Below are 21,498 nucleotides of genomic sequence, written 5' to 3'. Positions count from 1 at the left end.
TGCTGGGAACCAAACCCAGGTCCCCTGCTAGTATAGCAAGTGCTCTTAACCACTGAACAACCACCACCACCCCTTTCTAATTTCCTCTCTAACTTTGGTACTAAAGAATGAACCCCGGGCCTCACACATGCTATGTAAATGCTCTTCCGCTGATCTACACCCCTAGCCCTGTTCTGAATATCTTCCATTTTCCATAATTGGTTCCTCTTTCAATCACGAGTTATTTAGAAATATATCTGGACTTTTAAACAACGAAAATCTTCTGGTTATAAAGTTCTGGTTATAAGGTTTATGTTTAGGAAAAGCTACATATTGAATCACTTGAAATCAATTGAGATTTTTTTTTTTTTTTTTTTTTTTTGGCTCAGAAGTGGTTATTTTCAACGTGTTCTACGGGTGCTTGAAAAAACATATGTTTTTTTCAAGGTACATTTTGCAGCTTTTGTGTTGTAATTTCTCCACCACATCAAGCTTGTTGGCTGTGTGTGTCTTATGTCTCAATTGACTTTTTTTACCTTCTTAATCAATGCCCTATGATGGAGAGATATTAAAATCCCCTACTGTGACTGTGTCTGTCTGTTTTTCTCTGAAGTTCTGTCGATTTTTGTGTCCTGTATTTTGCGACTGTGTAATTAGAGACACAAGTTGAACACTGCACGCTTTCCTGGTAGATCAACTATTTCAAAAGAATTATGTAATGACTCTCTCTTGTTGGTAATTTTTTTCTTGACACTTCCCCACTCCCCACCCCCAGCAATTAGATCAAGTTTCTTATTATTCTATTCAATTACTTTCAACCTTTACTTCATACTTCTTGGTGTTTTGTACATACATAGCTGGGTTTTTTTTTTAAACTAATAATCTTTTAACTAGAGAATTCAGACTATTTAATCGTATTATTTAATCATATGGTTCTGTCTATTAGAGTTCACTTAAAAACTCTGGCAATATGCATATGCATTTAATAAGTCCCAAGTTTTATAATCTCGTGTTTCCTTCTTCCCAAGAGGTCAGGGCTCAGAAAACACTGCATCTCCAGTGGCCGGGCTGTTCCCTGCTGCAGGGGTTTCCGAGTCACACCATGGCCTCCCACGCTCTGCCCGTGTTAGCTTATTAAACCAGCACTGGTTCAGGCTTCTGGTTCAGGCTTCCCTGTGTGTTCACCACTTCCTGATTTCCAGTCGCTTCCATCACAGTCCTACTCCGGAGCATTTCCTTCTTCCTGCCCCATCTCCAAGCTGCTGCAGCCGCGTTCCCCTTGCCAGCAAAGCTTTCTGAGTTCTCCTCCATCTTGGATGTTCTCTTTAGCCAGCTCTTAGGAGAAGCCCCCCCCCCCCCCCGTATGTTTGAGTTGACAGTTTTCTGCGGGTGTATTTATCACTCTATTCTATTCACTCCCAGTTTGTCATCACGTCTTTGCATGGTGCCATTTCTGTCTACTTCCTGACCTTCTCCTCATCCTTGCTGCCCAGCATTTCACTGCTCATGTCCAGATGTGGGCATCTCACACAGCTTCCTGTGAGTTCACCAAGCTTCTTGGATCTGTGGCTTGCACCTCTCCTCCAGTCCTTGAAGTGTTTAGCCATGTGTTTAGCCATGTGTTGTTTAGCCATTATCTTTCTCACTGACACTTCATCTTTATTGTCTCCCCCCCCCCTTTTTTTTAAGGGGTTGGAAAAAAGTTCATTTTCCAGCCGGGTGCTGGTGGCATACTCCTTTAATCCCAGCACTCGGGAGGCAGAGGCAGGCGGATCTCTCTGAGTTCGAAGCCAGCTTAGTCTACAAGAGCTAGAGCTAGTTTCAGGCTCCAAAGCTACAGAGAAACTCTGTCTCAAAAAAAAAAAAAAAAAAAAGGTTCACTTTTCTCTGTGTGTCTTGTGTGTCTTCTGTTTCTTCGATTCACATTTTTTCCCTCTCCTCTAGTCGCTTATTCTCTTCCTAGATGTTAAATTCACTCACCGAAGACCAATTGTAAATAAATAGCATTCACTTGGGGAGCCATCACTGGCCCTTTGTGACATGTTCTTGATCACATTTCCCCGTCCTCGGATGCCGAGAGCCTTCATCGGTTTCTAACGAAGCCTCCTTTGTATTCCGTGTCTGTTGATATGAAGTCTGTACGTTTGATGTGGGGGTCAGTTTTCGCCTCCCATGACTCCCAGAACCATGTTTCAGTCTATGCTGTTTGACTTCTGACTGTATGACTAGAATAGTCATAAACTTCAGGGATTCTTTGAGACGAAGGCAGAACTTGCTTTCTTTTGTTTTGCTTTGCTTTTCCATGGGGAGTTTGTATTGGACTGTGGCTGGTACTGGAGCCCTTCTGGCTCTGACCCCATTTCAGATTTCAAAGTGCATAAGGAACATAAAGAGTCCTATGCAAGGGCCCCTTGTCCTCATGGGTGGTCAGGGGAGGTCTTGCTTTCTTCCCTGTCAGTGTCAAGGGTTGAGCTTTGCAGCTTTCTGCTCCGCTCACAGGGCAGAGAGCCCAGGTGAGAGCAGACAGACTGATTTCTGGTTCAGCCACAGACTGGTTTCTAGTTAACGCCCCTGCTGCTTTACACAGGCGTGTCCCCACCTTGGGGAGCTCTGGCCTCTGACTCCTGACCCTTCTTCAGGAGTTCCTGAAACCAAAGCTGCACGTCCCTAAATTTCAACAGTGCACTCAAGGTCAAGGCTGGCTGTGAGCACCTCGTCATTCTCGGGGTCCCCATGCTTGCTCCAACAAAATGGCCGCTCTCCAGGTAGGGGGCCTTAGACAGCAGACCTTCATTTCCTTGAAGTTCTGTGGGGGTAGCAGGTATGATCAAGTTGTTAACAGATCTGGCTTCTGCAGAGGACTCTACCTGGCTTGTAAGCCCCCTACTGATCTTGTTCTTCCTTGCCCTTACCTCTCTGCATACAAAGGAGCCCTCCAAGACTGCTGCCTGCTCCTCCACCTCCTCCTTCTATGAAGATACCATGCCCGTCTCTCTAAGACTCCCTTTTAGAACCCCATTTTCCTTACCTACCACACTATAAGGCCTGACCCCTAATAAAGTCCAAGGAGCTTCCACATAGGAATTGAAGAGCGATAGCGTTCAGTCTCTATCATTTTAAGGAGCTTTTAAAATTGTTTTGTTTTTAAGTTTTAGCCAACATTTCAAAGTCTTTTAGTTCAAGTGCCTAAGGTCAGAGCACAGAAAACACAGGAAGCTGGTTCCCCTCCACAGCATCTTACAAGGAAAGATCCACGTTTTACTGCCTTGCATTATAGAGAAGCTGTTTGACAGGGAAGGGCTGCCAGGGCCACGTGGAGTGAGAGTAGACCACACGAGCTTGCTACTGTAAGGTTGTTAAGTGGCTGGACAGAGGGTTCCTCCTCAACATAGTCGAAGACATTGACTTGGTTTCATTTTGAACTTGAAGGTTATGGTAGGAGGAAGTCTCGATGAGGCTTAGAAATTCTCTGAGGAACACTTTGTGTCCCTCATTAGGCAAAGCTTCAGCAATGTATAGAGCCTTGGGACCCCATATTGGCTCTTCCACCACATGTCAAAGAAGAGGTTGCTCCAGCCTCAGCTCCTGGAGCCAGGTTCTCTGAAGAGAAAGAAGGCCCTTCCAAAAAGAAGGTTGCTCCTAGCACCTCTGCAGGTCTTAAAGAAGATTCCAGAAGTGGCTGAGGAAGACCAGAAGGGTTGAGAGAGCAAGACAAGCTGTCTCTGGAAGCTAACGCTTTCTCTATACGTCTCTAAGAAACCCCAGGACCCTGGTATTGGGTGGGAGGGGAGCCAGAGGGCACGTCCTGCAACAAGGAAGGCTTGGAAGGATATCTCAAAGCTGCAGCGCTGAAGTGGAGTGGCCTCCTGCTGGCAGAGGGGCAAGTGCCCACTTCCTAAGCTGCTCCCGGAAGTGGCACCTGAGGGAGCCACCCCCAGGACATCTCCTTCAGCAGAAAAGCCCGGTGACTAAGTCCCCAGTGGGTTTTAAGAGATGGCCATCTGCTTGGTCACGGACTCCAGGGACATCTTTTGCTTGAGGTTGCTAGCAGTACAGATGGGTATGTGACCTAAAAACTAGAAGTCCGGCTGGAAGTGGGGCCAGGGTACTGGGGGAAACCCAGAAAGACATTACTAACTAGTACGTCAGAGGTGCTTTCACAAAGGAGACCTTTGAGCAGGGCTGTAAGGATGGGTAACTAGGAGGGAGCACAGGGCAGAGCCCATGCAATGGTGCTGAGGTTGGAACAGCTTCTGAAAATGCAAGTTATTCCCCAAGCCTGGATCAGCCACTGAAGGAAAGACAAACAGAAGCCACATCATGAGGCACCCACGTGCTCAGCCTGGAGGTTTAGATTCTATCCTGAAGGCAAAGAATGAGAAGCTGAATGTATCAGACTATCGTTAATAACAATTATAGCTTTTGCTGTACATCTCTTCCGTGCCAGCCATTGAGCAAATGAATCCCACTATATAAACAACCCATTGCATTTTCTTAATTGCATAATGAATTAGTTTTTAACAGACCTACCAGATGGGTGAGGAAACTGGAGTATAGCTCGGTTAAAGGTTGGCTATGGTTAGCGTGCATGGCCGGGAAGTGGCAGGTCTGATCTCCATCTTTCTGGCTCCAGTGTCCACAGTCATAGCTGTGGCGCTCTCTGCTACTGACTGGAAAGGTGCAGATGGGAGCCACTGGGTTTGGTGCTGTAGAATAAGCAGGGTAGGGTGAATCGGAACAGCCTTGGAGGGAGGGAACTTGGACAAAATTCCCAGGGCAGGAGTGGAGGGGAGCAGAAGGTATACCAAGGAAGCAAGACCATTTAGGAGACCAGTGCCCTTAACATAGTGGGAAGGTGGTGCCATCAAATGGGAGCAGATGAGATATATAGAGGATAGGATGGGTACAGTGACTGATCGGGGTAAGAGTGGAGATAGGGGCAGCTCTTATTCAACACAGTGTCTTGGTTGATGGGCAGGGTGCTTGGCACATCACAGGCATTCAACATCTACTAATTGAGTGAACAAATGAATAGCTAGCTTGAGCCCATGAGGGACTAGAAGTTGATAATTCAGCTTGGGAGAGTGCTTGCCTTGCAAGCGTGAAAACCTAAATTTCAGCTGCAAAACCCATATTAAAAGCCAGGCATAATGGTGTGTGATTATTTTTATAATTCCAACCCTGGGGCTTGCTGGCTAGCTAGCCTGGACTGATTAGAGAGCCTTAGGTCCCAGTGAGAGACTCTGTCCCAAAAATCAAGGTAGATGGCTCTGGAGGATCACTTGAGGCTGTGCTCTTGTCTCCATGTGTGCTTGTGAACAGGCATGTACACACACATGAACCCAGACCTATGCTTGTACACACATCTTCACACACACACACACACACACACACACACACATACTCTCATACATACATGCATCCATACACACATGCACACACAGAGAGAGAGAAAGAGAGAGAGAGATGCAAACAGGCACATGCACACACATGAACCCACACCCATGCTTGTACACACATCTTCACACACATGCATCCTTACTCTCATATACATACATGCATCCATACACACACGAACACACCCATACACACAGAGAGAGAGAATACAAAAGAAAGAACATGCCATGCAGGGCAAGGAAGGAACACAGACAGTGGGGTACATCTGTGCATTCCATGAATGCTCTGTGCTCATGAATCTAGTAAGAGAGAGAGAGGGGCAGATGTCATCGCTGGCATGTGGGTAGGAATAAAAGTCTAAGGAAGGGACATAATTTCTTGGAAACTGAGAAGAGATCTGGGAGTTTGAGTGGATCTGGGCACCGTGTTTGTATATGCAAGAGCCATGGGGAGGTAGGTTGAGGCTCAGATGGGAAAGCAGGGCTTCCCCAGCTAGGACATGCCTGGCAAGGACAGTGGAAGAAGACTGAAGGGGTGGCTGGCCTTGGTCTAGGCAGGACATTTGTCAGAGTGGAGCCTGGGTGTGGAGCAGACAGCAGGGCTGGGGGTGTGGGCAGGAGGAGGTGAGTCACTGGAGGCTGAGAGCAAAGATGCCTTGACTTGGCGGCGAGTGGCCCAGGACACAGAGGGATGGGAATATCTTGAGGCATTCTTTGTTTGGGATATTGACTGTAAACTGTAGGCCAAGGGTAGGCCAGGGCCGAGGAAGCAACGAGACTCAGAGTGGAGAGGTGAGCGGAGGCAGGTGTTGAGATCTGAGTACTTCTGGGTAGGCAGTGTGGAGCCGGTGGGGAAGACTATGGATGGCTCCCTTTGCAAAGAACAGGCATGATGGCAGGTGGGTCTGGGGCATGAGGACTGGGACATGCGTCACTCTGCCCCCTCCTTGAGAGAGCGGTTACGTGCCACAGGCAGCTGAGCACATGAAGGTTCTTCTTGGACTTGCGGCCTCTCTGTAGCTCCTGCTAGCTGTGCTCAGGAAGTATCTGAGAATGTTCCAGACCTGCAGAGAGGAGCTGTTTGGGTTTTGGGATATTCATGAACCTGCATCAGCATGGACACAGGAACCAAAATCCTGGAGGTTCCACACTCCACACTGTGGAGATAAGAGCACAGTTGCAAAGGGGAGCCAGGCAGAGGGCTCTCCCCTTCTCAATACATTCGATAGACATTAGTAACCCCACTACCTAGTCTCCTAAGAGCTTGGCAGATTCAAAGAGAGGTAGACAGTTGTGTGGTATCCTTGGGCAATGCCAGGCCAACTTTAGGCATTTGGATCACCCCACATCTTGCTATATTCATCTCAGTGCCAATATAATATCTGCCGACCATGGTATTCCTTGAACGTGGCTCACCATCAGAAATGCCAAGGGAGGCCGTCCTGGCGCAGATTCCCAAGACTGTTCCTCACAAAGAACACATGGAGCAGCGCCGTGCACACCTGGAGCCTTATGTTATGGGGGCACTCAGGGCCCCGCCAGCCAGGCTGTGATAAACAGGATTCTCATCCTTCCATCCAAGCTCCCGCTACCTGCCTCAGAAGCCCCAGTGGCAGATACCTTGAACTCTGGTTAAAAGACATGCCTGGCCCTTGAAGGCCTCTCTAGCACCTCAGAGATATGTCCCTCTGCCCTCCCCACCCCTCCAGGCTGGGGAGATGCCATGGTCATCTCTGTAAAGCCTCCATCACTTCAACATGCCCAGATCCCCATTCTTCCCTCTGCTTTCTTACCAGCATGGCTTTGTGTCTCTGTCCCTGGTTCTCTAGTCTCCCCAAAAGCAAGACTAGCAAGGCCACCAGTGTGCCTATCTCTCCCACCATGGGCACACTACTCAGTGGAGAGAGGCTTAGCCCTGTTGAGCTTGCCCAGGCCCGGCTCCTGGGCTTCCTCTGCTCAAGAACGCTTACCAAGAGAGGTTGTCCTGTACTGGGGGTCTCATCCGCAGCCTCGTCTGACTTTCTCTCTCTTTGCCACTGTCAGCGACCCTGGCTTTACCGGTCCCTCCTCCCACCCTGGGTCTCCCACCAGCTCCCACTGGGTCTCCATGCTTACTGTCCACACATTGTTCTGAGTCACAGCTTCCCCTCTACTTGACCATGAAGTCAGTCCGTACAGCCGGCTCCAGACTCAGTACACTGCCCAACAGCAGCTTCATCCATGCTGTTCTCCACCCCTGCCTCGGTTGACCTCCCTGTTCCTCCCTTACTCTGAACTGCTCACATGTGCTGCCGAGCCCGTGCCCTCCTCTGCACTGCCAGGCCCCATGCATCGTCTCCTTCCTCCATGGATGCCCCTCCCATCCTTTTCTTCCTTGCACTTCCCCAGTGCTAGTGGTCTGTGTGCATCCTGGCTTCCCGATACTGCGCTAAGTTGTGGCGAGATAACTTAATGGCAGCAACTAGCTCCATGCGTGGCGCATAGCGGTAACCGTGTCCCAGAAGATACGTTTGTTTATCTGCTTATCTAATGGTCTTAAGTTGGACGTCTGAGCTGGATGCAAATGTGGCTCTTGATCGCGCCTGCTTCTCCCCCCAAAGGTTCTCCTGCCTCACAAAAGGGGCCTTGTGAGCTTGATTGATCTGCATGTTAGTTAATGAGTCATTATAGGATCCTGCCTTTAAACAATGGCCAAAAGCGGAGGAGGAAAGAACAAAGGAGAGCATGGGCACCCCGTGTGCTGGGGGTGCTGGAAGGCAAGTCCGTGTGTGCTGAGCCTGCCTCTTGATGTAATTAGCCCCTGCATCCTGGTCAGTACTCTGCGATGTGGTTCATGTCCAAAAGGCAGTGTGAGCCACTGATGGGAATCATTTAATGGCTCCAGGTTCTGCCCTTCAAAGCAGTACTTTCCCATCATGGGTCTAGTAATCAGGCACTCCCTCTGTAGAGATGGCTTGGTAAGTGGTGTCCCTTGCCCCCGGGTCTGGCTGGATGCAGTGACCATGTTTAGCCAGAGCTGTAGACCCTGCAGAGGGAAGCTGATCCTCCTGCTGGGCACACTGCCTGGCCGGGGGTGCTTTCTATGCAGCATGCATTTGCCAAGCACCTGCTCAGATCCAGCTGAGAACTTGGAGCAGTTTGAGAGGGTAGGTCACCATCTCTGCCTTGAGCACGTGAGACCCTGCTGGGGTGCTCTAAGGCAGTAGAGCATGATGACAAAAGCCTGTCCGGCAACAGCACTTGGCTACCAGGCTGTGCGAGCCTAGGCAAACCACATCGCCTCTCTGTGCCTGGACCTCCCTCTCTGTGAAATCAGAGCTATCTTGAATTTCACATGCGCAGACTTGTGCAATATGCTTAGAACATAGTTAACTTCATGGTAAGCTTTAGCTGTTGTAGCAAAGAAATCGTATAAGATGATTAAAGGCTATGCTTAGGTGTCTCAGGGAGCCTCCAATGCCAGGGCTCTGCAGACTAGGACCCAGGGCCATCAAGGTCATTGCTCGCTTTATAAAGTTTTACTAGGACGCAGCCACATCCACTTAAGCACCTACCAACTGTGGCTGTGTTCGTGCTGCATAGAGAAGGGCAATGTGAAAGAGAGCATGTGGTCCTCAAAGGTATTTCTTTGGCTTTTTTTGAGACAGGGTTTCTCTGTGTAGTCCTGTCTGTCCTGGAAATTACTTTGTAGATCAGGCTGGCCTCGAACTCACTAAGATCTACCTGCCTCTGCCTCCCAAGTACTGGGATTAAAGGTGTGTGCCACCACCACCCGACTCTTAGAGGGGTTTCCAATGTGACCCTTTACAGAAAGGGCTGACGAGCCTGTATTCTACTACTGCGAGGGATCCACCATCTGGTGGCCCAACCTAGGCTGGGAATCAGAAAAGGCTGGGAAAGTACCAGGCTATCAGATGCTTTCTCAGCTTCTACATATGCCTGGACTACGGACAGGCATAGGTATAGAGGGGATACGCCCCGGGCAGAGACATTCCCGGGGCAGCAGTGGGGACAGGGAAGGAAGCGAAGCACATCCGGAGGGTGACCAGTCTTAGTCCCCCTCATCACTATGAGCAGCTCTCTGACTGGAGGAGCGGTAAGAGCAGAGAAATTCCCTCTCAGCTCACAGTTTGAGACGTTAGAGCGCACCATTGTGAGAAGGTGTGGCAGGGTCCAGAGTGGCTGGGGCATGTGACTGGACTTCCCACATCTCAAAAGACCAGAGAGCAGAGCTAGAACAGAAGGTAGGGCCACACTGTGTACCTCAAGTCCCGGCTCCGGTGACCTACTTCCTCTAGTCAGCTTCCACATCCTCCCAAAACAGTGCCACCCATGGTGACCAAGGGTTCATGGTGACACGAGCTCAGCTGGCCATGTCAGCCATGTGACGGAGCAGATGTGGAAGGGCTCTCAATATATGTGTCAGTCTAGAGTGAGACGCTCTAAAAATCATTTTGCACAGCAGGACTGTGGAGGATGAGAGATGGGGAGGAGATTCCAGCCTAAACAAGGGGCCATTTGATGATGCCATTCGCTGACAGAGAGCATTCCGGACAGAAATCCAGGGAATACCCGCTCACTATGGACTGTTGAATTCCATCCCATCTCTCTAGCGCTTCCTCCCTCACCAGGTCCTTTCTGAAGCAGAGGAGCTGGACTCCTGGGCAGCAGACCACCCACGATGCTGTTGCTTCTACAACAGATACCTCAACACTCTTACTGGTTCCCTGTTGTCTTTAGGACACCAGCCCACATCCTTAGCATGGCAGACAACCTTTCTTAGCCTGGCTCCTCCTATGGCTTCCAAGTCACCACTCTCTGCTTCCCATTTGCTTAAGAAACTGAGTTGTAGTAGTCTCTGGATGGGGCTGGGGAGGACAGCCCAGTTGGTACAGAGGACAGGAATTTAATCCCTAGGACCTGTTGATATGGTGCACACTTGTAATCCCAAGGTTCCCTGGGGCTTGCTGGTTAGCCTGGCTAGCCTCATTGGTGAGTTCCAGGCCAGTGAGAGACCATGTCTTTAAACAAAGGTGATAGAGGCGGTTGCTGTTATCAGAGAAACATTTGAGATTGCCCTCTGTCCTCAACAAGCTTGCACACACACACATGCACGCGAGCACACACGCGTGCACACACACATACACATGCACCACACACACACGTACCATACACGCACACACACCATACACACACATGCACCATGCATGCACACACACCATACATGCACACACACAATGCACACACACGCACCATGCACACACACGCACCATGCACGCACACACAGAAGTCTCTGGACAAGCCACGCTATTTCCACATGAAGCCCCTGGGCTTTCTCCCAGCCAGCATGGAAACTGATAAGAGATGCTCCAGAATGTTCACTCCAGAGTTGCTTTCCTCTGTGAACCCCATGGCCAAGCTGAGGGGTCTGTGAGGAGGGTACCAGGCTCACCAGTGTGGGCAGCTTTAAGTGAGGTGATACGAGGAAGATTCTGGTGGCCTCCAGGCTGGGCACTGGGCTGCCTGATTTGGGCCGAGAAACCTGAAGAGGCCGTCCATCACATAGGAAGTCAGTCCTCCTTGGCTTGTCGTGTCAACAGCAAAAAGGCAGCTTCAGTTTCTGGGAGGAGCAGCATTAGAATACAAGAGGTAGAAAGAAGGGCCGGCTAGACACTGGTTCTGAGTATCAGCAACTGGCCCCACCCACTGCCCAGCTGACTAAGCCAAAAACCTGTCAGTCATCCAGGATTTCCCTTCCTTCTTCCCACCCTATCCCAGCCCCACATCCACCCAGTCACACATCCCCTAAATGTCACTAGGGCCTGGCCTCTCTTCCCTCTCCTTTACTATTCCTCTGCCAAAAGCCTCAACCATCCTCACTACCCAGCTCACAACTGCCAGTCATTTCCATGCCAGACTGATGTCACCTCCTTGAGGAGAAAGCCCGTGGTGGTGGGAGGGACTTTGAACTATGCTACAGGCAAACCCTGCAGTTCGAAATCTTCTGGAGTCACCTTTGTGCTCTGCAGGCCCAGCCAGACAACCTCCAGAGTAAGACAGTCAACACGCCTGCTATCTGTAGTCCTGTTGTCTACAGTCTATTCTAGAACATTCCTCTTCTGCCATAGCTCCGGTTCTATGCACTGGACTCCCTCTTAGTGCATCCCTTTCCCACCCTTGAGGTCTGGTGGGGTCCTCCACAGCCTTCAGAATTCCCTCAGAGGCCTCAGTTCATGTGTAGCACCCCCTCCTCTCTCCACCACAGGCTGTGTTCTCAGTCCACGACCCCCACTGTCGTACCTGTCCCTGGGATGTTAGTGTATTTCTTGGAACCCCTACATCAAGCAAGGCAGGGACACTGGTATACTAATGACATCCATGCATGGCAGGGACAGTGTTATGGTAATGGGAGGAGCCACCCCAGCCTGCCTATGGCAGCTGCTTTTGTAAATATTTGTGGTAGATGGGACTAAGGCAAGCTGAGAGAGACAGAGACAGAGAGACAAAGACAGAGACAGAGAGACAGAGAGATCTTGCAAAATCTCCTTCCAAGAGCATTCATTTCGTCGACAAATTAACCAACAGAGGAAATGGAAAACAGTCGGTAGAGGAGAGAGGAAAAGTCTGGGGTGTCTTCTCCAGGTCCCAGGGGGCAGCAGAGCTGAGATTCCACATGTGGCCTGATACTGCCACCAAGCCCAAGGGGATTTCTGGCCATGAAAGCATGAAGAACGGATCCAATCATCTTGTGGTCTGCCAGCTGTGCCTGGTGGCTCTTTGACAGCTGCCAGAACTTACCAGATGTGCCTCAGACATCTTCAGAGACATCAGGGGACCCCAGGGACTATATCGCCTATGGAGAAATAGTCATGTTCCTCAGGATGGCACTGAAATGGGCAGTGTGTGAAGGAAGGGGGACCCCCCCACCCAGAGACTTTGAGCCTGTCAGGACATGGCGAGGCTTCCAGAGACTTCCTCCCAGCCACTGCAAAGTCCCTAACGCTGTGCTCCCTCCTCTAGGTGATCAAGCTGGCCTTTGAAGAGTTTGATTTAGAGAGGGGCTATGACACCCTGACGGTCGGGGACGGTGGGCAGGATGGGGACCAGAAGACAGTCCTCTACATGTAAGTGTATGTATGTCTGGATTGGGATGGGGGATAGACAGGATCACAGAGTCCACCCTGGTCTCCAGACACAGGGCTGTAGGGACAGTGTCCTGTAGAGCTCCTGGTGTCTGCAATAATCCATCTGCCTCTCTCCAGCCCAGCCAAGGGGAAGGGACTTCATAGAATCTGACCATGAAGTTCAGACTGGGCAGTGTTGGGCAAAGTCAAACAAAGGTGCCATTCCTGTGTGCCTGGCTCTTTCTACCAGCCAAATGCTTCTTTGAAACATCCTGTTTCTGCCACCTCCAGTGTCTCTACTCTAGGTGACTTCTGTTCCTGGCTCTAACCTCCCACTGAGACAAGAGAAGTGTTTTGGGACCTTTCCACATGTCCAGAACAATCTGAGACATGGGCAGCTTCATAGACACAATGACCATCTTTCCCAAGCCAAGGAAATCCAATATGACAAAGTCTCATCAAGGAAGCCATACTAGGCTGTCCTGGAATTCCACTGGGCTGGGCCTCTGCTTTGGGGAATCATTCCGTTCCCTTACACCTAACCCAGTAACCCAACAAGGGGTCTGGAAATGTCTCTGTCCTGTACATGTGGCCTAGCTCCAGTTTAGAGTGTGATAGGCCCAGAGCAGGCTTGGCTTCTTGGCTTCCTTCCAGCTTTCCCTTGGCTCTTGGCAGTGTGCAGACCACTAAGTATCTCTCTCCCAACAGCCTGACAGGCACCTCCGTCCCAGACCTCATCGTCAGCGCCCACCATCAGATGTGGCTCCTCTTCCAGAGCGACAGCAGCGGCAGCTCCCTGGGATTCAAGGCTTCCTACGAAGGTAACTGCTTCCAAGGAACCTGGCAGGTTCCCCCGGGGAGGAGGAGACTTGAGATTTCCATCTGCAAGCATGAAGCCCGGGTTCAAATTCTGGCCCCTTCCATACCTCTCCTCAGACACATTATTTGACCTGGCTGAGCTTCCATCTCTTTCTTTGCTCAGTGCTCCTCAATCCCATTGTACCAGACGATTTTGAGGATTACCTGGGACAGTTCAGTTGGCGTGTGGGATCTCCTACACCAGCTATGGGCCAGGGCTTCATCCCTAATTCATACCCAGCATGTGCAGACTTGCTGAGTCTCATCTATTTTTGAAATCTTTCCACTGGGGTCAGTGGCCTCCCAAGCCACTGTGATAAACGAGTGATTGTGTTGAACACAGGAGGACAGGTAGCCACCATTGTTGATGGCCTGAGGAAGAGGCCAACAGGGGTCTTCATGCCTTTTGGTAACTGTTGTTAAAGAAATATCACACTCTGGGATCCACGGGGTATCCCTGTTAACACCCTTCATGAACTTCCAAATCCCCTGTTGTTCAAAAGAGAGGTCCCAGAAAGAAGGCAGCTGTCATGCTGTGAGTGATTAAGCCCTTGTTATGAGATCCAGGCCTTACCCCAGGTGGTCTTCATCCTCGTAAGGAGACAGAACAAATGGGAATTAATCCAAGATGGTCACCCACCCAGCCCAGGGGAATGGGAAAAAGGGAGCAGGCGTCTTTCTAGGGAAGTGGGCACTAAGTCCTATAAATGATCCACTGGTTATTAGAGAGACAGCGTTAGGACACAGAGGAGGGACGTATGTCCTCAGGGTGGCTCCCATACACACTATCTACCTAGCATACCAAAGGTTCTTCTCAAACCAGGACCTGTTGTGTTCCGACCCCAGGCACACAAGAGGTGCTGCGCATCACTGACCAAAACAAAACAAAAGAAACAAACAAAACGGAACCAAACAAAATCCACACGCGAACCAGGTCTCTTAAAGCAACAACAATGTGTTCCTGTACACACATGGCGTCCTGTCTGGAGGTGGCAAATCTGGGACCCAGATGTCAGCAAGGCATGCTCCCTCTGAGACTCCGGTAGCACCCCCTTTCACTTTTCCTCACATCTCGAGTGGCTACGAGTTCTTGGTGACCTCTCTCCTATCCCTGCCATTTTGCCACCATACACAGTTTTGTGTGTGTGTATATGTCTTCTCATAAGGGTACCAGCAGGCGAGGGACCTGCCCCCGCCCTACTCAGTCTGCCACCATCTTGATGACACCTGCAAAGACTCTTTGCAAATAAGCTCTGTTCCAGATGCAGGGATTCAGAACTATAGCAACTCAACAGATTCTAGGAGCCTGGCCTGTAATACTAACGCTCACTTCACCGTGTTGTCAGAGTGAGGATAGCCACCACAGTCTTCCCAGAACAGAGAGCCTGAGTTGGGGGGCGGAGGGGACACTGGACAGGATTCCTGGGTGACCAGCATCTAGTATGAATCCTGTGAATGTCTCCATCCAGGGGCAGGAATGACCCCTGACAGCCACATGTCCTTAATCGGTGGTTCTTGCTTGGCCTGAGGTTTGGACAAGACACAAATGCCTTGAACCTAAGAGAAATAATACCAGCTGGCAGACAGAATAGTCTTGAGCAGGGAGAGATATTGGCTAAAGTAGTAGCAGATGGTGAAATAATAATAAAAATATTTTTTTAAAAAAAAACCCAGTCGCTAGAATGAAACCAGGCGATTTTTGTGCTTCCTCTGTCTTGATCAGCCACTGGAGAGCAGAGCTTAGCTGTGGAGGACCCCAGCTTTGGACGGACTTAAGTCCATCCCCATGAGAAATGTTTGTAACCCTCTAATGTTTACCTGGTTGGGGGAGGTGGACTCAGGAGACTGAATAACTGAATCCAAATATTTGAAGGTTAGTCGCTCAGGAAAAAGGAATCAGGTCGGTTTGAGATTTGACGGAAAAGAAAGGGGCATGACATTTGCGGAGAGCCTACTGCATGGCAGCAGCCTTGTTTGTCACCTCAGGAGGGTGCAGTGCTGTTGTAGACAGACTTGGTGCAGCCCCAGGGACCATCAGTGTGGAGCAGGCGCTAACACTGGCCCACTTTTCTTACTTCTTTTTTTTCTTTTTTTGTCTTTGTTTCTGTTTGTTTCTTTCCCCCTTCTCTTTCACTCCTCATTAGCCTCCATTTAAGAGAAGATTCATAACTAAATACCAGAAAAAAATATCATCTCATCTCACTCAACCCCTTCGCGGCACAGAAGGGTTAAATAGGCTGCCTGGGGTCACACAGGAGTCTGGGAAAGTTGCCGAGCTGGGATTTGAGCCCACATCTCTCAAAGTGCATGTTTCTTCCCCCTATACCAAAAGCTTCGCAAAGCTGTTAAATTTTAATTCCTTATAAAATCTTTACAGAAGCCAAAACTTTGCCCTAATCAGGTACAACATATAGCAGAAGCCTGGAGTCCAGGTCACTGGGGGTTGGAGACACGTTCGTTAGTTCTTATTCCGTTTCACTCATTCGGATTGATTCAACACCTGCTGCTGGCCAGTTCAGACCTGGGCACTTCAATCATAATGGCAAGCCTCCTGGTGTGGCCTAACACACCTGTGTGGATGCCTGTCACAGACTAGTGCTGTCAGGACTTCCCGAACCCGTGACAGATTGGGAAGGACAGTCTGTGTATGATTAGGGGCCTCTCTAACCTTCACGACTGCGTCAGATTGTGTGCAGAGAGGCAGCGGGGTCTCTGATGATCAAATAGACTCTGGAATTGGATCAGACCTGGTGAATCTCAGCACGGTTCCTAAACCACAACCCCGAGAACGCCATGTGGTCTCCCTGAGCCTCCATTTTCCCACTCACAAAACAGACAATGATGCTGGCCTCAGCCCCGTTACAGCAGAGAAATAATATCACAGGAACTCTGTGTATGCTGTCTGCCACCAAGACAGAGCCTTCCTCGTAGGGCACCAGTGTTCCCTCCACCCCAGCCCCTTGGGTTCTTGTCCTCTGGACCAGACCCAGATCTACCTCCTATGGATCATGTTTGCTCACAGACCCGACCTTAGGACCTGCCTCATGCCACATCCTTAGCCCTCCAGGCTGGATGGAAAACAGGACAGCCCCCTTTGGTCCCTGTCGGGTGTGTGGGTGTCAGTGAGTTTTCATTGCTGTGACAGAACATGTGACATAAATAACCTCCAGGAGGAAGGACCGTTTCAGAGGATTCAGTCCAGAGTCCCAGTCTCCACTGATTCCAGACCCAGGGAAGGATGAAGGTCTTGGCAGTGGGAGGGTGAGGCAAAGACTGTTCACATCACAGTGGGCAGAAAGCACGGAGCCTGGGCGAGAACAGGAATGAGATGGCCTTAAGGGCCCATCGCAGGTGACCTACCTCCTCTAAGAAACACCTCCCAAGCTTACCAGCACCTCCCAAAGGTTGGGGACCAATCTTTCAGTACACGAGCTTTGAAAGGGACACTGCAACATTGCATACCTCATAAGAGAGGCAGGAGTCCACTCACAGAATGCCATGGGGCAGCATGGAACCTTTGAACCTGGTCTAGTGGGAGAATCTGGGAAAGGTCCGGTCAGCAGGACCCACTTTTCCTCTGCCCCCTTCCTTCTGCCTGGGCTTTGTAGCTGAGGACTGAGACCCATCAGTCTTACACCGATGCTGGTAGGTTAAATCCACTGCCAGATCCTGGCCCTCCACCATATCCCGCTGTCCCTTGCCAATGACCGCATGACTCCCTACTGCTGCTTCTCAGGGTCTGTCCTCGGCCCTCTGTCACCTCTTCTAGCAGTTGGTCACATTGACGCGCCCGGCTTTAACTTGAAACTTAACCCTAACAGCTGCCCCCTCTGTCCCTCTCCTACAGCTCTTCCATTACTTGTGCTGGTAGCTCCCCGCCCCGGCACCTCATAGCAGCCCCCTCATACTTGTAAGCCAAGGCCCCCAGAACAAAGCATCACAGACTACATGGTTTGAGCAACAGGTGTGTACGTTTTCTCATAGCGCTGGGGGTCAAGGCTTTAGACAGCGAGTGTCTATTGAGCGTTCCTTTCCTGGCTCACAACAGCTGCCTTCTCCTCATGTCCTCATGTACCTTTCCTTGATAAAAGCATGCACTCTCTTCCCATAAAGACAGAAATCCCACCGGGCCAGCCCCCTCTTCTGACCTCATTCAACTTTAATGACTTCCACGGCGACCCATCTTTTCAAATCGTCACACTGGAAGCTGAAGGCATCAGGATACAAATCAGGGGACATAAATTCCCAGGCCATATCATCACCCCAAAATAAGTTCTTCATCTCCGCCCCTTCTCCCCATTCCCTGTACCTGATCTGTACTCCCCGTGCTAGTAAGCAGCATCTCCACCCATCCCCAGGCCTCATCTCCGCCTCCTTGCTCCCCTCCATTCGCCCAGTTTCCTGATGGCTGCGGTTCTGCCTATCCCACTCTCATCACCGTGGTTCAGATCTCCATCACCCTCTGTCACTGTGCCGCTGACAGCACCTGCCTCCCACCCAGCACCCTTCCCTCCCCATCTGCCACATGGCACACAATGATCTTCCCAGCTTCCAAGTCTGGCATAGTGTCCTCCTACTTAAGGGGGAAAAAAATAAACCCCACAGACGTGAGTGGCAGCTTCTGGCTTCTCATTGACTTCGGTAGGAAGTACCAAGTCTTCCACATAGCATGCCAAGTTCTTCCTGATCACCCCTAAGCCACATTCTGGCTCCTGTGATTCCTCTCAAGGCAGAGCCAGCAGCTAGTCCCCAGCTCTTGCAGGTCCCTGTCTATACCGTGCTCAGAAAAGCTTTGGAGAATTCATTTGTGATAACTTTACCCTGGCATGGTCAGATACCGTCCGCGGAACCTCTTTTCTCGCCTTTACCACATGGTGATCAAGCGCCAGGTGGAATGCATTCTCCCTTCCCTCAGGCTTCGGGGCTGGGCAAACCCAGCTTACAGTGAGATTCTTCCATGCCCCTGTGAGTCAGTCCCTTCGCTGATGAGCCTGACTTTTCTTGTCCGTGAAAAGGCTCACCACGGCTCTCAAAGATTTGGTACACCAAAGCACCCGGCATAGGACCTACCATTTAGGAGTCGCTGGATCAAAAGCTTGTCCTCTCCTCCTTCCTCCTCAGGCCTGTGGCTCTTCCACCCTAGACCACTGCTGGAAGTGTCCATGATTGTTATATCTGCCTCCACATTGACTTTCCATTGATTCCAGCTTCAGAGAACTTCCATGCTGCATAGACATCTTGGCCCAGGCATGGGAGGCTAGCCTACGTAGACTCCCTATGGGATGTCAGCAGGCATTTAACACAGGAACTACATCCATCCCGACTGCTGCTCCCTCTGGGCGTACCTGGCCCCTTTGCCCCGCTGAGAACAGGGATGCTACTATGGGGGAAGGAAGGTAGTTCTGTAGCCTCCCCACTTTAGAAGTTTTGCCCTATCCCGGGACCAGAGAAATGGCTTAGGAGTTAAGCATTTGCCCTGCAAGTCTCAGGACCTATGTTTGGTTCCTGAGAACCCACATGGATAAACCAGGCATAGTGGTGCACAGCTGTAATCCCAAAGCTGGGGAGGGAATAGATGGGTGAATCCCCGGGGCTTGCTGACCAGGCAGCCTAGTGTAGTCGGCAAAGGTCAAGTAAAAAGGAAAAAAACCCTGTCTCAAAAGCAAGGTGCCCGGCGACTTAAGGAATAAGGCCGGAGACCGACTTCCGGCCTCCACGCTCACGCACACGTAAGTGCGCATGCGCACCATTGCACGCGCCAAAAGAAAAAGAAAAAAAAAATGCCTTCTTCTGCATTAAAAGCTCAAGCCCTAGTGGAAAAACTGGGGCATTTACTTCCAGAAATTCTTCCTGCTCTGCTTATCATCGTTCTGTCCTGGGTAGGGGAGAAAGCTTGGATCTGTCAACAGGGGAGCCCTCTGAGCCTAGAGACACCGGCTCCCTCCATGGGGGCGCCAGCTGTGGTAAGCGCATTCACAGTTGCAATTGCTTTGCTTCCCAGTAGAACCAGAAATATTTAAGGAACAGGCAATTAGCACTTACCAGAAACATTATAAAATTACACACAACTTGCTAACAAGTTTTCACATCAATCTGGATGTCTCTTTGCTTCCTGACTGGAGCCTGGGATCTGGCAGCCTTGATGCTCAATCTGGGAGGCTGACCCAGGGGAGGAAGATGTAGGGGTCCTGCTCCTGGGGAGATGGAGGTGCAGAGAGGTGAGGATCCATTCAGGAAGCATGCCCAACAGCCCAGGGACTCGTGACAGAAGTGAGATCATCTGTTGACTCGTGTCCCTAAGACCTAATGTTAGAGACACTCACTATTCAGGACACTGAGGCCCTAGCGATAGGACTGTGTCTGCCTTCACCCAACTCATAGGCTGTTCTCATAAGCGCGGAATAGGTGCTAGAAGATGGGGAAATCAAAAGGAGTGGCCTCTGACCTTGCTTGAGAGACCCTGCCTCCGGAAATAAATGGGTCATCATTGAAGGCATTTGATATCAAACTCCGGCCTACACACAAGCACTCACACGTACACAGTTTCACACGTGTGCATGCATAGGCACACATGCATGCATATACACACATGCACACACATAAAGATGTGTTACATAAACACAAGACATTTTTAAAAATTAAAATCTCTGTTGGAATCAGTTTTGAGAGTGGGTAGGGAGAAGACCCCAAGATTGCCTCTAAGGGTAAGGCTCATGTCTCCTTCTCAGGCATGTGACCCTGAAGATGACCATTGTAGCACTTCCTGAAAGAGCCAGCATTGGCTTAAAAGGAATCCAAAGGCAATGACCCAGCAGCACTGCAGTCCCTTTAGGGCATGGTTGGCCCTGGTCTTACCAGATGTCAGGTGTATAACCATCTCAGCTTCCCACCTGTTATTTTTAGTACGTCCTTATGTGTCAATCTGGTTTCCCAAAACTCCTCCTCCTGGCACTTAACGATGCCCTCTGGTTCCTGGTCCCATAAGAAGTGGGATACCTGCATTTCAGAAATGCTACCTGGATGCCTGAGACGTTAAGTACTGGCTAGAGCCAAACCCACACTCAGACTGCAGATCACTGCCGCAGCCGGGCACCAGAAGGGCTCCTGAGCCAGCCTCCCGAGTCTAAGGAGGCCCAGATTGGATGTACTTGGACTGACACTGGAAGATGACTGTCTGGCAGATAAGCAGGGGGTGTTCATTTTAGGAATAGCAGACAGCAGGTGCCCAGTTCCTGCGTGGGTGAGCTGGCAGGGCTTTGCAAACAACGGAGACCATGATAACAATGAGAAAGTGCCACCTCGTTCCTGGGTCCGTGCCATGTTCCGGGCATCCTGGCTGACAACTTGCATGCACATAAGCTCGGTTAACCCTCACGGTGACCCCGGTCAGCAGAGCTGTTATTACAATTTCCATTTTGTGCAAAACAAAAGCTAAGGGTCAGAACGAATTGGCAGCAGGGGCTAGGGAGTTAGCCGGTTCAGTGGATAAAGTGCTTGCGGTGCAAGAATTAGGACCTGGGTTCAGATCCCCAGAAGCCACACAAAGCTGGACACAGTAGCGCAGGCCCAGCATTTCTATGTCAAGATGGCAAACAGAAGGAAGAGAATTCCTGGAAGTTCACAGTCCAGTGAACCTGTCGTATGGAGTGGGCAGTGCGACTGTTTCAAATAAGCCGGAAAGCGAGGGCCAGCACCGAGCTTGTCCCATGATTTCCAAATATGCCATGGCATGCATACTCCCACATACTTTTTTAAGAATAATAATGTGACCCAGATCTATTACATAGTATCAAAACCAGGATCCAGGTTGGCCTCACAGCCATCATAACACGGTCACCTCCCTACAGATTGCTCTGTTTCCCAATATACAAAGTCCAAGGGGGATGGTGGCCAAAGATGAGACCTAGGGGGGTGGTGGGTGATGGGGATAAGAGCCCTGACTAAGCAGAAGTGGGGGTTTAAGATGAAGACTTTGGAAAGCAGTAGGGAAACTGAGCAGGGGACCATACAATCTGATAAGCTTTCGATGGCCTTGTGCCACATCAAAGAATATGGGATAGAGAGAGGCAAGGCAGAGAGCTGCCAACTGGCTACTGCCAGCCAGCTGGGCAGTTATGGGGGCCTGAATTGGGCAGAGAAAA

At 50.3% G+C, this 21,498-nt stretch overlaps 1 protein-coding gene across 1 annotated transcript in view; it reads left to right on the top strand.

Annotated features, from left to right (window-relative positions):
* The window catches only part of Csmd2 (CUB and Sushi multiple domains 2), a 551,269-nt gene that overhangs the window by 312,134 nt on the left and 217,637 nt on the right, over positions 1–21,498 (top strand). Inside the window, exons 11-12 of the mRNA XM_038333470.1 lie at positions 12,396–12,499; positions 13,208–13,320. Of these exons, the coding sequence (XP_038189398.1) occupies positions 12,396–12,499; positions 13,208–13,320 (217 nt within the window). The remainder of the gene's footprint in view (positions 1–12,395; positions 12,500–13,207; positions 13,321–21,498) is intronic.

This window comes from Arvicola amphibius, chromosome 6, assembly GCF_903992535.2.
Source record: "Arvicola amphibius chromosome 6, mArvAmp1.2, whole genome shotgun sequence".
Taxonomy (NCBI): domain Eukaryota; kingdom Metazoa; phylum Chordata; class Mammalia; order Rodentia; family Cricetidae; genus Arvicola; species Arvicola amphibius.
The sequence above is the reverse complement of the archived record's forward strand: the minus strand, read 5'-3'. Positions and strand labels throughout refer to the sequence as shown.